At 40.9% G+C, this 15,270-nt stretch overlaps 1 protein-coding gene and 1 long non-coding RNA gene across 3 annotated transcripts; one reads left to right on the top strand and one right to left on the bottom strand.

The window, feature by feature from the left end:
- Positions 1-1,260: 1,260 nt before the first annotated feature.
- LOC109626447 (uncharacterized) lies at positions 1,261-9,965 on the bottom strand. 2 transcript variants are annotated; one of them, XR_011239216.1, is made up of 8 exons: positions 8,931-9,965; positions 8,779-8,851; positions 4,072-4,143; positions 3,881-3,994; positions 3,630-3,782; positions 2,270-2,431; positions 1,950-2,144; positions 1,261-1,885 (listed from the first exon to the last, which is right to left on the bottom strand). It is a non-coding gene; the product is annotated as an uncharacterized lncRNA (long non-coding RNA). The 2 variants fall into 2 exon arrangements; XR_002202537.2 differs by having other exon boundaries at positions 1,950-2,173.
- LOC109626446 (voltage-dependent anion-selective channel protein 2) lies at positions 5,006-15,186 on the top strand. The gene is made up of 9 exons (XM_020082408.2): positions 5,006-5,166; positions 6,749-6,819; positions 7,687-7,736; positions 9,975-10,127; positions 10,238-10,290; positions 11,193-11,414; positions 12,029-12,179; positions 12,276-12,333; positions 13,980-15,186. The coding sequence occupies exons 2-9, from the start codon at positions 6,753-6,755 to the stop codon at positions 14,069-14,071; spliced, it is 846 nt and encodes a 281-aa protein (XP_019937967.1). The 5' UTR covers positions 5,006-5,166; positions 6,749-6,752; the 3' UTR covers positions 14,072-15,186.
- Positions 15,187-15,270: the final 84 nt, after the last annotated feature.

The following is a 15,270-nucleotide window of genomic DNA, read 5'->3' on the forward strand; positions in this document are numbered from 1 at the left end:
TTTTAAGCATTCTTAAACAAATGCTGAAAAACAAAATACACCCTCAGTGAAGCTCTGTGGCATCTTTATATTACCATTATACAGTGTATATATCCAATGAAGCGAACTCCAATCCTGACGAGTCTGTTTGACAGTAAAATGATGCCACCTGGAGGAATCAGCTGATGAATCCAAGCACAACACAAATGGTCATTGCAAAGATAAGGATCCCTGAAGCTAACGTAGAAAACAACACTGCTGCAGGGACTTTACCGTCCTATGCTTTTCATGATTCTGATAGGGACTAACCCTAACGCTAGCACAGGTTTTTATTAAAGTCAAAATATTTGATCAGGGGTCAGTGATTCTTCTCGTGGCTGACCAAGACTTCACATTGCTTCAGAGCAGATGTTACTGAGTGAAGGCAAACATCACCTGATTGAAGATGCCATGGGAAGCACAGTGCTGCAGCTGTTAGCACTGTCACAACAGAGTAAGATGACTCTGGATCTGAATCTGCTTTTCCATGTAGGTGAATCAAGCAACATATTTGAATGGAATTGTGATCCCAACTGTATATTTGCACCATGTGGCTTTAATAATATGGCAGAATGTTGTACGTGTCCCCATGTTGAGGCCGGTTTCCTCCCACAATTCAAATCACTAACTGACTGTACATTTCCTGTGGATATTTCCTGTGTACATTTCTTTCACGGCCAAGTTGCAGTTTTTCAATTTTCTTGCATGTTGTAATTTAGTGATGTTGAGATAGATAACGTCTTTGCTGTCCTGACTTAAAGCTGCTTCTGATACATCATGTTTTGTTTTCTTTGGGTTCATTGTAAGGGTGCAGGTCTGACAGAATTCATGTTTGTGTTGCTGTTGTTGACCCTCTTTTGTTTGTGACTGCAACACTAAGTCATCTGCGTATAGGAGAACCTTAATTTCTGTCTCATTCACATATGCAAACTCATTCAATGTATAAATTGAAGAAGGTTGGCCTAATGGTCCTCTCCCGCCGCTGTCTCCAGTTTGAACTGCACATTTACCTCCCATGCCTCTGGACTCACCTTTTCTGCCAGATGGAGTCAAGTCCTTATTGATATCAACCTTTTCTTTGGTGGCCCTGAAAGCTTAACGCACTGCACGTCAGGAAAACACATGCAAATACACAAAACACAAGCAAATCCACCCAAAATACACAAAACACAAGCAAATCCACCCAAAATACTCCCAACACAAGCAAAGAGATAAACACTCAATAAAGACATGCAGCACAACTAGAAATGTTCATTTTATTGCTCATGTTTAAAGCCCTGAATGGCTTTGCAGCCAAATATTTGTCAGATTTATTGAGATCAGCAGATGGATCCCTGCAGGTCACTCCCAGGTCACAGCTGGAAACAAAGGTTGAGCAAGCCCCTGCTCTCAGAGCCCCACATTATGAAACTCACCACCCATGTCTCCTCTTTCTTTTAAATCCTTTCTCAAAACTTTTCTTTTTCCTGAAAGCTTTTAAAATGGTGTAATGGTCTACTAATCCTATTTATTTATTTAGTTTTGCTCATGTTCTATTGTTTAATTCTCATTGTATCTGCCTGCCTGGTGCTTTTTACTCTTTGAAAAGCAATTTGTAACATTGTACATGAAAGTACCAGATTAACAAAAATGTATTTTATAATTCTAAATGCTGCAAACTAATTAGAAAAACATGCTTATCCAGGGGTGACCCAGCTGAATCTGACTGCACCCCTATCTTAGTCAACAACAACTCCTGACTGTGCGTTAATTTTTTGCTGCCCACAGAGGCTGCACATCACAAAGGAGGGGGGCCAAATCTTCACGTCTGCCCAGTCCTCTGAGTTTCTGGCTGCTTCAGCTCCAGCTGGTTGTGAAGCATTTGTTCCTGCAGAGAGGGGCTGATAAACGTCTGAATCTGTGAATAAACTGTGAATGAAGAAGAGTCTCACCACTGAGAGAGGATGTTCTGATTCACTGAAAACAGCTGGATGCTTGTCCTGGTTGTTAGTGCCAGGTGGGAGGGAGCATTAAGGATGGCATTCCTCAAAACCAGGTTCCAGTGTGTGTGCGAGACACCCCTCACTGTCCTTCTGCAACAGCAGTAGACGGGGAGATATGACTCACCCTTGATCACCTGGCCTGTCCTGGTGAAGAGTGAGAAGTCGGGTGGATCCTGGTTGTGGCGTCAACAGAACGTAAGAGTCTAGTTCTCTGACAAGATGAAACTTTAAAATCCAACTTCATACTGTTAGAGCTAAAGCAGACGTACCTGCATACAGGACATGTGTAACGTCTGTGTGCTCCAGATGTTCCTCGTGCGCTCTTGGTCCAGGACCGAGTGTCTGTGACGACCATGAAAAGCTCCAGCAGCTCACGGATGAGACTCTCGGCCTCCTGCGTCTTGCTTCAAACTGCAAAAAGCCAGGGGGAGCTAGGCAGGAAAGAGAACCACATATTTTCCACTTGTGCTGCTGTGTCGATTGTGAATTTCCTCTTCACACGATCAATGCAGGCACATCTTGTCTTATCTATCTTGTTTTAATGAGATAATTAAGTTAAATAAAAGGAAAGGCTTTCTGGTCGAAGTATATTTTAAGAGGGGACTTAAAAGATGGCACTGACTCTACAAGCTTAATTTTCTCAGGCAGCAACAAGAAAAGTCAAACACTTTCTTCTGTGATATAAGAAAACATCTTGATAATGTTTTCAGTAGTGCACATATGTACCTCTATAGTATTGCTGTGTTTGGCCAGAGAAACACAAGGCAACAGTAAATATTTATACAGCCGAGAATGCGACACAAAGACCATCGGAACTGTTGAATTTGTCTTGCAAGTGTTGCAACTCATAAATCTGGTCAGCAGATGTCAGCATATGAGCTGCATTATTTTGTGAATCACCACTGAATTCATTTTATTTGATGAGCTCTGATTCCTGTTTGCAGGCGACACATCTGCATCTAAAGCTACTTTACCACACAAAAGCAGCATGTGCCTTGACACTGACAGTGCAGTTTATCTGTTCCAATCTGCATCACTTCACAATCCTGCGAAATATATAGAATCCATCTGTACTTTGTCCAATTTGAAACACTCACTATATCAGCTTTATCTTTATAATCTCAACATCCTCACCCTGGTGTCCATTATGGGAATTTGACAGATCATAAAATGATTACCGGACGTGAGAGACGCATTGTTTAACAGCCTGGAAATTATATTGTTTTCTAAGTACCGGATGGATCATTAGATCCCTTTGGTTTGTTGAGATGGAGTTACAGGCGTATGTGCTGTTTTGCTGCGCTGACTGCAGTAGTCTGTGGGCCAAACTTTAAGTAATGAGTTGTTATACCTACATTAAATCTGATGAGACAGACAAATATTTCAGATCAAAAGACACTGGATACAATTAGGGCTGGGCATTTAACTGAAAATGTATTGATAATGGACATTTAGAAGCTCTCAACTTTGCTCATGTCTGTTAATTCAGGTAATGCTTTCCCCGATACTCATGAACTGTCTCCCTTTAAAAAATGACATCTTGTTCAGTCTATCCACTAGGCCAGTTTGGTTGCACTATTTTGAACCTCATTTAAAACTACATGTAATGCAGCAAATAAACAAACGTACATTTCCCAGTGTCTCTGTCATCACGTTGGACATCAACGGATGAGTGAAACTTCTCACACTGTGAAACATTAGAAGCCATTGCTTACCGGCAACCTAAGTAACAAGCAGATCTGAAAAGTGTGTAAACCAACTGTGGGATCTGCGAGAAAGTCACTAAAAGAAAGAAAGAGCTGTGAAAACTGTCCAGCGGGTAATTAGCTGCTGTAATGAAGAATATCACAAAATTAACTGGGTTGAGAGCAGCAACTCACTTTGCTGGGGACTGTGAAAGGGACTGAGGCCAAAAGACAATAATACACTTTATTTGTCCTCACATGGATTGATATGCTGGTATAATAACATGCCAGTGATATAAGATACAGATACTGTGAGAGAAAAACAGAGATTGGTGTCATTCAATATAAAAATCATTGTTCTGCTCTTTGGTCAAACTGTCTCTTACCTTTGTGGAGTCAAACCACTCCCACGTGTACAATAGTTGTAGATCCAGTGAAGCGGTTACAGCGCCGAATTCCTCAGTGGCCGGGAGGAGCATTACACAAAGTGATTCAAAAAGAAGAATGGTGGATGTGGAGTTAGAAGTTTGGTGCCATGCAATTTGGAGCAATCAGAGACGGGACAGTGACACGTATGATCCATAGGTATGGTCTCAGCATATTGTTCTTCCGCGTGTAGCGAACCAATTAGGCGGCTCATTTGCATAATTTCCCATCATGCAACACGAAGGGGAAGTAGCCTTTGAAGTCTAATTAGCACAATCTGCACTGAAGACACCAAAACTGTAAAGTGTATCGATTCGCGCGGAGGTGTGTGTCTGCCACCGTACAGTTCATCCAAGAGGTTGCTGTATGTTTGCGAGGCATCACAATCCAGTCAAAGTCATTTCATAATCACGCTATATTAGTTTAGTACATTAATAGAGATTGTCTCGGTTGCAGGTTCGAGTCCCACTCCTGGCTATGTCATGATAATCACGTTGCCTGTATAGTAGCAACTAAGTGAACATAGGAATGTGAAGTTGACTTCATTTATTATCACCATTATTATATATGTTTAATAAATGTTGTCACATTGTTGAAAGAAGTATTTGCACTTTGCTGCATGTAAAGGTTAAATATAAAAGACGAGCAGGGAGTACACCAGCTCACGATGGGCGGTATGACACTCGACCTGCTTGTACTCGCGAATCCCCTTCATTCATTCATTCATTATAAATGTGCTAATTGGACTTCAAAGATGTCTACTTCTACGACGGGGGATTATGCAAATCAATCCGTCAACGAATTTAGCTCAATCCTAGCTCCACCACGCAAAGCAGGCATTTTATGCTCGGGAGGATCACTCTTGTTCTCGCATCGACTCTTTGATCGCCTTTTTTTCCCCCAGCGACACCGCGCATGCGCCACTATTCTCCTTCATTGTGTCCCCGTCACACAGCGCGAAGCTAAGCTAGGCTAGCTGTCAACCCCGCGGAGCAGCATCACGTCAGGGACGCTCCAGGCTGTGTAGACCCCCGCTTGTGAACACCTTAACACCGGTAAGAATGAGCTCGTGCAGCTGAGACGTCTCTTCGTAACGTGTCTTCTCAAGGTTAGCCGCTGCAACTAGCATGTTAGGAGCAGGTTGGGAGATTTAGCCGACGATAGCCGTGTTATGTAATGAAGTTTAGCCTGCACAGTTTAATCCGTGGATGATAGTGTGGAGTCCAAACCGTAACGCCAGTCACGCATTTAGCCACTCAGCTGGATTTGAGGCGAGCTAGTGGGTCTGTGAGGAGGAAGAGGGGCCACAGCCTTGTTACTGCGAACATTAACTTAGCTCAGGCAGCAGCTAGCTGTCAACCCCCCTCCCCACTCACACACCTCTTCCACCGGCCCATCTGTTGTCCTTTGTCCCTGCGAGAGATGCAGCGAGCAGAGAGAACCCTCTTGTTCTTTAGACTTCCATCTTAAAAACATCTGTAACAACAGTGCGAATGTGTCTGTGCAGCACCAGGGTGATCTTCTGGGCCCTTTACCCCCTCTCAACCATGAGACATGTTGACCACAAGACACCAGCCGAGCCTTTTGTTCTGGTGCTGTAACATCAGCCTCGTGCATCATGTTCTCATATATTAAAGTGCACATCTGTGCAGATGCACGGGCTATTTTTAGGACGCATTTATCTCTGGACTTCTTAGATGCACCGTTAGCTGCAGAGCTCATTTGTTGTGAACTTCCCAGCTGCCCCCTAAAGGAACAGCTTGTCCTCTTCTGCTGCAGCTCACTGCTCAATCAAATGATAGGCAAGCGACAAACCACACAGACCTTACTATTTATTTCTGATATCTACTGTCTTTATTTAATGGCAGATTTGCTATAATTAATATCAGTAATGCCTTTTTTAAGTGCTAAATCATTACAGCAGCCGTGTACAGGGTGTATGCAGGCAGATCCTGAACTAGCACTGGATTCAGTTCCCTCAACAAAAGGCCTCAGAGGATGTTGAATGCACAATTTTATTATTTTTTTACTTGTTCCAAATACTGACATTAGTTTTACTTTTTATGCATCAGCCCCTGTGACTGTTGAAGCTGGAGACATTATGTTTATGACAGTTTTTTGGGGTTGTCCATCTGTTTTCGTGTTTTACTCTCAAGAACTAAATGGATCAGGAAACCAAGTTTTTAATCAGTAAAAAGGTTCATTCGGACTCAAGGATGACCTGATAAGAATTTCATTGTCAAAAGGTCAAGGTCACTGTGACCTCACAACATACACATTTTGGTTGGCTTCAACGCAAAAGGGCTGTTCCGTCCTTTGTGCAGTTTATATCGGCACCATCACAACACTGTTACTACAGAAGCCTGGAAGCTCAAGTTAATTGGTTAATTATGTTTTTAGTAACCTGAAAAATACATATAAAATGTAATATGTTTATAAATGATATATTCTTATAAATAATTGCAGTGTGCACTGGTTTTTTCCCCTCATCCTGCGAAAAAAAGATTGCGTTCTCTGTGGTATTTGTTGAACACTGCAGAAACCTGCACGTAGAGAAGTGAAGAATGCATTGTTCAGTCTGCTGATTGATTTGTTCAGTTGGTACTAAATAATCAGTGTTGTCTTTATCTTTTCCAGCACAATGGCTGTCCCTCCTTCATACTCAGACCTGGGCAAAGCTGCCAAGGATATATTCAGCAAGGGCTATGGTGAGAACAGTGTTAAATTATTAACTGATTTGAATTCTGTTCAAATTTCATTTTTTTGTTGGACCAGCTGTGAGATACTTCACAGACAATATAGATACATTTTAAGGTCTTGACCTTCTATGTAAAGTGCCTTTAGATAATTATCATTTGGCGCTATCCACTTTTATTAACGTGGTTAAAAAGTTCTATCACTGAAAAATGTTGCTGCACACTAAAACCAATTCTGTGATAATTAATGGGTAAATTAACAAGTAATTCATACGTTTAACTTATTGATTTGCATTACTGTCTACAAGGGCCCAATAAACAGAGAGACATCTAAGGCATAGCAATAGAGCTGTAACAAGTAGTTATCAGAAAACTAATTGGGATCTATTTGGTTAATAGGTAATCAGTTAATCATGTCATAAAAAGCAAAAATCTCAAACATAACCTTGTTGCAGCTTCTTAAATGGGATAATCAGCTGCTTATGTCAGACAAAGCAAATAATCTGAAGATGTCACCTTGAATTTAAGTCACAGATTAATATTAACTAAATACTAATGCATAAGCAGATATCTGACAAATTTAGAATATCAAACCATATATCTGTACAACAAATCTAACCATGTGATGATGCACATGCTTAATTAAGGGAACACTTCAGTATTTTGGAGAATATAAACGTCTAAAGCTCTCATACTGATGCTTCATTTGTTATATCCTTACAACAATCAGTGGTATCAATTCTCTCATCAAACTCTTGCTGTGAAAGCAAATTCACTTTTTTCCAAAATATCAAACCGTTCCTTTAAATAGTCTCATTTTTGATCTATCTTGTACTTATTTACAGTTAACACACAACTTTATCTTTTGAAATCCTCCAGGCTTTGGTGTCGTGAAGCTGGATCTCAAGACCAAATCACAAAGTGGAGTGGTGAGTACATTATTTTTTTTTTTTTATCTTGTCATGGCTGCTTTCTGCAGAGTCCCTCTCCCCTGCCTTCTCTCAGCTTTCACTCTGCCATCTCCAACTCTCGCCTCCCACCACACCAATACAAATTCATCTTGCTACAACTGAACTGCTCTAACCTGGAGCTTTAAGGTGTCTAGGTCGGTTGATTGACTGATGCAGAAACATGCTTTGGCTCACAGTGATGTCTGTAGCCTGTCTCTACCTGCCTTTCCTAACCCCTGCTCTGTCTCCACGCTGCTGCCCTCTCTGTACTGGACCGCTCGTGCTCTAATGTAGATGGTAAGATTGTCAGACCCACCGGCTCTAATTGTCTGTGTGATATGGAACGAGATCATCTCCGTTTGGTCCTCTGTCCTGTTTGCTCACATCATCATCTGCTTATTCACACAATTTGTTGTTGGTTTTCTTTGAGTCTTTGTGATAATCATTTACATTTCATGTTCTGTCTTGTGATTTTCATTTCATTATTGTCGTGCCAGTTTATTTGAAGTCATTGTTAGTAAAGGGCAACATTTTCATTATCAGTTCATCGGCCAATAATTGGTGCTCTGATATTATGTTAATTATATTTACAGCACCTCTATCAACTTATGTTGATTGTTTTATCACAGGTTAATGGTTAAATTTCATAAATTAGTCATAGATATTTGATACAAAATCCTGAGCTGACTTACTCAGATGTGACTAAGTTTTTTAAAAACAGCAAATTGTCACATTTGAAAGTTTGTAATTTATTTTGCATTTTGTTTTAAAATCAACCCAAATGTAGAATCATTATTTATGTCAAGTAGCAAATCAACTATTCATTGTAACTCTAAAAGAAAATTTAAAATGAGAAATTAGAGATTTGTTTTTGACCAATTGAAAAACAACTCTGCTTGAGACCTTCAATGTTATCATCCCCCTTTTCTCTGCTCTGCACAAAGCAAAAACCAAAAGTGATCTGCAAAAGAGATGACCCCTTCACTTAAACAAAGGTCATTAGAGACAAACATTTACTTACCTCATGGATGTTCTATCCCAGACGAGCCCCCAATTGTTACGCCCCACAATTATGTGGCGAACGACATGTATTACTGACAGGAATCAACAACAGAAAGCCTTTAAAACAGCCGAACCATGGGATTCATTAACATCAAATGACACAATACTCACATCATGTTAAAATCCCAGGTTGAGGCCCATCAGAACCAACAGTCCCCACACTGGAAGCCTCTGCTCCTGACACAGGAGGTTTTAATGAACCTCAATCCACAGGCCAGGTGCACCTCACTGATGACTGATCAGTTAATCAGGGTGGAGCTGGAGGAGAGACAAGAGAGAAACAGACACACACACAGCCGTAACACCTAACAGATGTAAAGCTAAAAGAAGCCCCAAATGAATCAAAATCTTTGGTGTTTCTGTTCCGTCTTATTGGCTGATACAGCATCTGGAAACTGATATCAGCAGATACTAACCTGGTCCATATTTCAGTCAAGCTTCTACATGAATTCCAGCCCCTAAAAAGAATTGTGAAGATTAACGCACAACTTACATGTACTATTTTGTTCTCTAAGCACACACGCTGGCTTTGTCACTGTGAAATTTAAGATGGTGCCTTCAGGGCTGCTGTAGCTCAGGAGGCAGAGCGGGTCATCCAATAACCAGGGGTTCAGCAGCTTGATCCCAGTCTCCGCCATTCTACGTGCCAAAGTGTTTTCTAACAGCTGTGCTGACTGTGTGTGAGTGATGTATGATTGTGAAGGTGCTGCACATAGATGCACTGTATGAATGTGTGTGTGACTGGGTGAAAGGCAAAACTATACTTCATGGTCATCAAGACTGGAATAGTTCTATGAATACAGACCATTTAGTTGTTTCATATTTCAAATCACAATTTTAACCTTCTTCAGATTCATCAGTTTTTTTCTGTCCATCTTGTGGTACTGGCGTCTTGCATGACTTTAGGCTCTCACAGTTGTCTGTCCGCTCTTTGACTGTTGTCTTCTGATTTTGCTCATTTTATTCCTGTACATTTCACAAATAACTGTTCAACACAAGTCTCCCCTCTGCCCCCCTGTCTCTCTAACTTGTTTTGGGATTTTTCTATTTATTAAACAGTTTATTGCTTCACACTTTCACGTCAGACAGTTTTTCTTTGCTGGATGTGATCGAATGTGCTGCACTAAACCTGTGTCGTCCTTGTGTTCCTGACAGGAGTTCAACACATCTGGCTCCAGTAACACAGACACAGGGAAGGCTGCAGGGAGCCTGGAGACCAAATACAAGATGAAAGAGCTGGGCCTGAGCTTCAACCAAAAGTGGAACACAGACAACACACTGGCTACTGAAGTGACTGTAGAGGACCAGGTATGTGTTTAGTCTTCAGATGTGATCTTTTAAACTGGGAAAAAAAAAAGTGAGCTTTGCACTAGTATGTGGTTGAATAAAAATAAACATGACACAAACATTACCCACAGCTGACTCAAGGACTCAAGGTTGCCTTGGAAACATCTTTTGTACCAAACACAGGGTAAGAATACATTTATTTGTATTGACGAGTGCTGCATGGGAGTTAGTGTGGGACTATGTGTAGTGAGAATAAAGTGTGGCTCAACCCTGGTCACTGGAAAGTCCGAGTGGCAAGAAACCAGACATGTCTCTGACATTTTTGTTTTTGATTAACACCTTTTTTTAAAATATAATTTTCATATCTGCCAGATTAGTAAATGTAAACATCACATCCTCTTTTCTAAATCCCTTCAGAAGGAGCAATCACTCCCCTTCTTTTCGACATTTCTATTTTCTTTGATATAATTTTGTCGAACCTGATCTGAACCAAATTCTTTGTAATTGTCCATTAAAGGATAAAACTCACAATAATCTTTATTTGTATTATTGTAAACATATCACTTAGAAACCACATTATGCTTGTTTGTTTCTCTCTCAACACCTTCTACTCCATTTGTGGCCTCAGCCCCAAGCTCATCTGCTCCCACTGAAAATGTAAATCTTGAATAAATAAATAATTAACTGTTCCTGTAGTTTTTATCAACCTAACGAGAGGAATAAGTGCATTTGTTGGTGAATTAATCCACATTTGGTCTAAATATTTGTGACAGCAGGGGGTGTCGGTGTGAGTCAGAAGTGTACTATTGTGTGTGTGTGTGTGTGTGTGTGTGGGTGTGGGTGTGGGTGTGGGTGTGTGTGTGTGGGGCATGTTTTACTTTCATGATAAAACATGCCCACTGATGAGTTTTTGTTTTTTTTCAACAAGAATGGAGATACACCAGACTTTGGATTCACACACATTACTAAGTCATAAGTTACATTCAGTTGTGGGTCTCGGGATAAAATACACATCACTACTTATTCTTTATTATTAGAGGATTAGAAACGTTCCAACCTTTTAAACTTTATTAATCTGTTTCTTAGTAAGAAAAGTGGGAAGCTGAAGACAGGATACAAGCGTGACTTCGTCAACCTGGGCTGTGATGTCGACTTCGAGGGTCCCATCATCCACGCCGCAGCTGTGCTGGGCTACGAGGGCTGGCTGGCCGGCTACCAGATGGCCTTCGACACGGCCAAGTCCAAACTGGCCCAGAACAACTTCGCCCTGGGATACAGGGCTGGAGACTTCCAGCTGCACACTAATGTGTGAGTACTGCGATTTTTATTTTTTATTAACTAAGTTCAGCCTCCTATTCATGTTCAGCAGCTGAAATCTGTTGCCTGTGGCCCTGGAAGAATCTGAAAGGCGTGGACAATAAACCAGGCACAGAGACGGTAACAAACAAAAGGCTTTAAGTTGCATTACACTGTTTTCTATGACAGTGAAAGAGATATCATTGGTCAAACAATATGATGCACAGTGTCCCTCTATATTCTCCCTTTTATACAATGATGGCCAGTGATTATATAAAGAAAATAACTCTTAGATTGACTTATGTGATGACAATCATTAAGTTCTTCCATGATGGAATAAAACCACCTAACAGTAGTTTTCTTGTGTTTATTACTTCACACTATAAACTATCTCACTAACACAAGTCTTCAGACTAAATTTGGAAACAGTCTCTTTCCGGTGGATCAGATATTTTACTTCATTGTTGTACATTTCCAGCGTATTTAAATGAATTAAGTGGTGTTGACCCAAATGAGCCAAACCTCACCCCTGCAGATCAGGAGCTCCTCGACTGATGCCCGCTTGGTAATCCAGCCTCGAATCGTGCGCATGAACATCTCTGAACTTGTTGTGTGTTCTCTCTCAGTAATGACGGGACCGAGTTCGGCGGCTCCATCTACCAGAAGGTGAACGACGAGCTGGAGACGGCGGTAACTCTGGCCTGGACTGCCGGCAGTAACAACACTCGCTTCGGCATCGCTGCCAAATATAAGCTGGACCAAGACGCCTCTCTGTCTGTGAGTGCAGCAGCAGTTCATTGACAGCACTGATGGAGATACATTCTCAAAAAAAGGTGGTGTTTGTTTCATGTCTTACTGTTTTTCACCCTGCAGGCCAAAGTGAACAATGCCAGTCTGATCGGAGTAGGTTACACCCAGAGCCTTCGGCCAGGTAGGTTCGCCCATATCTGCCCAAGCTGTTGTCACCCACCTACGTATTGTGTTGGGAGTCAGTGTTTATGACTACACATTAGACCTTCTTCTTCAGAGCTTTTGCTGATGAGAGGAACTACTTCTCTGAAACTGAGAACTCCTCAGCTCAGAGAACGACAAAATGAATGAATTTACTCACATGTGCCACCGATTTTACACATGGAACAAAATCAAATCTTTTATCTACCAACAAACACCATCTGCATGTTGTGACAGTTGATCTACAGACGATAACCAGCTTTATTTCCTGAACAACTGCAGTTGGTGATTATTAAATTGTGCACTAGATTGTGATTGTAGGTGATCACTGATTGTGAGCAAGTCATATTGACATATACGTGTCTAACTTCTATTAATATTCCATCTTCAATTCAATTTTATTTGTATCGAGCCAAATCGCAACATACATTATCTCAAGGCACGTAATATTTATAATATTATTGAGAAACCCAACAGTTTCTGGAGAGCGGAGAGAAAAAGGTCCCCTTTAACAGGGGCGAACCTGTAAAACTAGACTTCTTCCTCAACCGGTGAGCGGAGAAAAATGAGGAAGAGAGGAGAGGCTGTTACAAAAGAGGGGAGAGAATAGAAAGAGAGAGAGGGTGGGACCTGAAGCATCATATTTAAGCTCTGTCAGACTGGTTATGATAATGAAAATAATAATAGTGATAGAAGCACCAGTTAAGACAAGAGTACCTCCTGAGCCACAGCTTTGTTTTTTGTCATCAAGATGGGTTTAACACGTCATTAGGTGCTTGTTTGTTTCTGAGAAGCAGGTCTTGAAAACTGAAAGAAATACCTTAGGTGGTCTGACAAGATATTCAATTTCCTTCACATTAGTCTCAAGTGTTTTTGGACATATCCCCGTCGCTGCCATGGACAGTGACTCTCATTATTAATGGATAAATGTTTTCAGACTGTTGAAAATCCCTGATTCCCTGTGATTGTAGTCGAGGTGGATCTTGTATTGTTGGCGGCTGTTTGATAATTTTCTAAAAAGGGATTCATCGTTTTTTTTTATTCGTTAATCCATAACCATATTTTCCGTCTCTTCAGGGTCCAGGTCATGTGGATTTTATTAAAGTTACAGTGTGTAGAATTTTGTGATATCTAGTGATTAAGTTGCATGTTGCAGCTGAACACCCCTCACCTCACCCTCTCCTTCCAAACATGAAAAAATAAACTGTGGTAGCCTTTAATTGTCATAAAATTCAAAAGGTGTTTAGTTTGTCCAGTCTGAACTAATGTAAAAAACATGGCAGCCTCCGTAGAGAGGGTCCCTTCCATGTAAATATAAAGTATTTGAATATAAAGGACCTTTTCTGGGGTAAAGAAAACTACAATTCATACAATTTAGATGAAACGAATTAGTGAAAACATCATGAGGATTATTCTACATTAAATTTCTGCCAATAATTCCCTTTCACCTAAATCTTACACACTGGAGCTTTAATTAAACTATTTAAAAACAATCCACAAAACTCAAAATACCAATCAGAATGAGAAGTCCACACTCACATAGTTCTGAGTAGAGGTGGAAACAGTTAACGTCTGAGTGGGCAGACGGTATGTGTGCAAAGACTTTAACTGGACTTGTCCCTGCAGGCGTGAAGGTCACCCTCTCCGCTCTGATCGACGGGAAGAACTTCAATGCCGGTGGACACAAAGTCGGCATGGGCTTCGAGCTGGAGGCATAAGGGGGAGAAGTCAGACCCATCAGTGAAGAAAAGCCCAGAACCACATCACTACACACTGTTCTGTCCTCATACGCACACCACCACACAAACACTAGTGCCCCAGGCGCACCCCTCCTCTGGACTCCCTCACACGTTTCCCCTGTTCTCACATTTCATGAGCATTTCTGACAGTCGAGTCTCAGCACCGTGCTGTTACAACCCTGAGGAGATGTGAAGCAGAGGCCTATGAAGCTTACTAGCGATTCTATGGCTACAGGAGTGTGGCTTTTTATCTCCCTTTATTGGATGAAGTAGTCTTTAGTGTAAATGTGTAGCTTATCAAACCCTCTGTATTGTTGTCCCTGCCTTCCTTGAAAAAAGCATGTAAGGTTAAAAACGTGAATGCAGATCTGAAAGCTTTCTTGCTTGGTTAAAAAGGTGCTGAGTGTCTGTTTCCTCATGTTTTGTTGTGTTTGAACATTTGACTGATTTATTTAATCTCAATCTGTTTTGACAGGACACCTTTCATGAGCATAAGACTGAAATATTGAAGTACTGGTGGTTAAAATTCATTGGTGGAATGAAGGATATTTAAAAGTTGCTTTGCTTTATGGGAACTTTGAAAGTGTGTTTAGTGCAGGCGCTCCTAACTGTCGTTTTTGATCCTTTGTGACTTTTGTTAGGTGAAATCAATGCAGTGGAATCTTCTGGTAGTTTGTGTAGTTAGTTTGCATTTCTACAACATTGTTTTCATCTATCTGTCTCAGCACGACAGTCTCAAAGTGTTTCGCGTCTCGTAGGTATCTCAGCAGGTCAGTGGCATCAGCTAACAGCCAGCTGTTGCCACATGTTGCTCGAGGGACTGCACTCAATGCTGTCAGGGTTCTGTTCTTGAAAACCATCTACACTCCTCAGATGGGAACATAATAATACAGCTGATTGTCCCAGCATAATGCTCGATAGGGTAATGGAAGAAGCTGTTGTGTCCTTTTTTTGTTTTAGGTAACATGCAACAAAAATGTTCTCTTCTCATGATTCCAAGTATCATTTTTGTTTGTCACTTAGACACAGTACCTCATTTTTTTCCAATGTTAACTAAGGGAATTATGATAATAAAAAAAAGTTTCAAATTCAAACTGGGTCTGAAAGCTGCATTCCTTTTATCATCCAGATATAAAACTGAAAATATGAACAGATCAGAACAGACATCTGTAAACAAG

This window comes from Paralichthys olivaceus, chromosome 18 (genome assembly GCF_024713975.1).
Source record: "Paralichthys olivaceus isolate ysfri-2021 chromosome 18, ASM2471397v2, whole genome shotgun sequence".
NCBI lineage: Eukaryota > Metazoa > Chordata > Actinopteri > Pleuronectiformes > Paralichthyidae > Paralichthys > Paralichthys olivaceus.

Bases quoted from the DNA above. Each gene is read 5' to 3' on its own strand.
- LOC109626446 (XM_020082408.2), top strand. From the start codon at position 6,753: ATGGCTGTCCCTCCTTCATACTCAGACCTGGGCAAAGCTGCCAAGGAT. The intron at 11,415-12,028 runs GTGAGTACTGCG...GTTCTCTCTCAG, and splicing joins TTCCAGCTGCACACTAATGT to TAATGACGGGACCGAGTTCG. The intron at 12,180-12,275 runs GTGAGTGCAGCA...TTCACCCTGCAG, and splicing joins ACCAAGACGCCTCTCTGTCT to GCCAAAGTGAACAATGCCAG.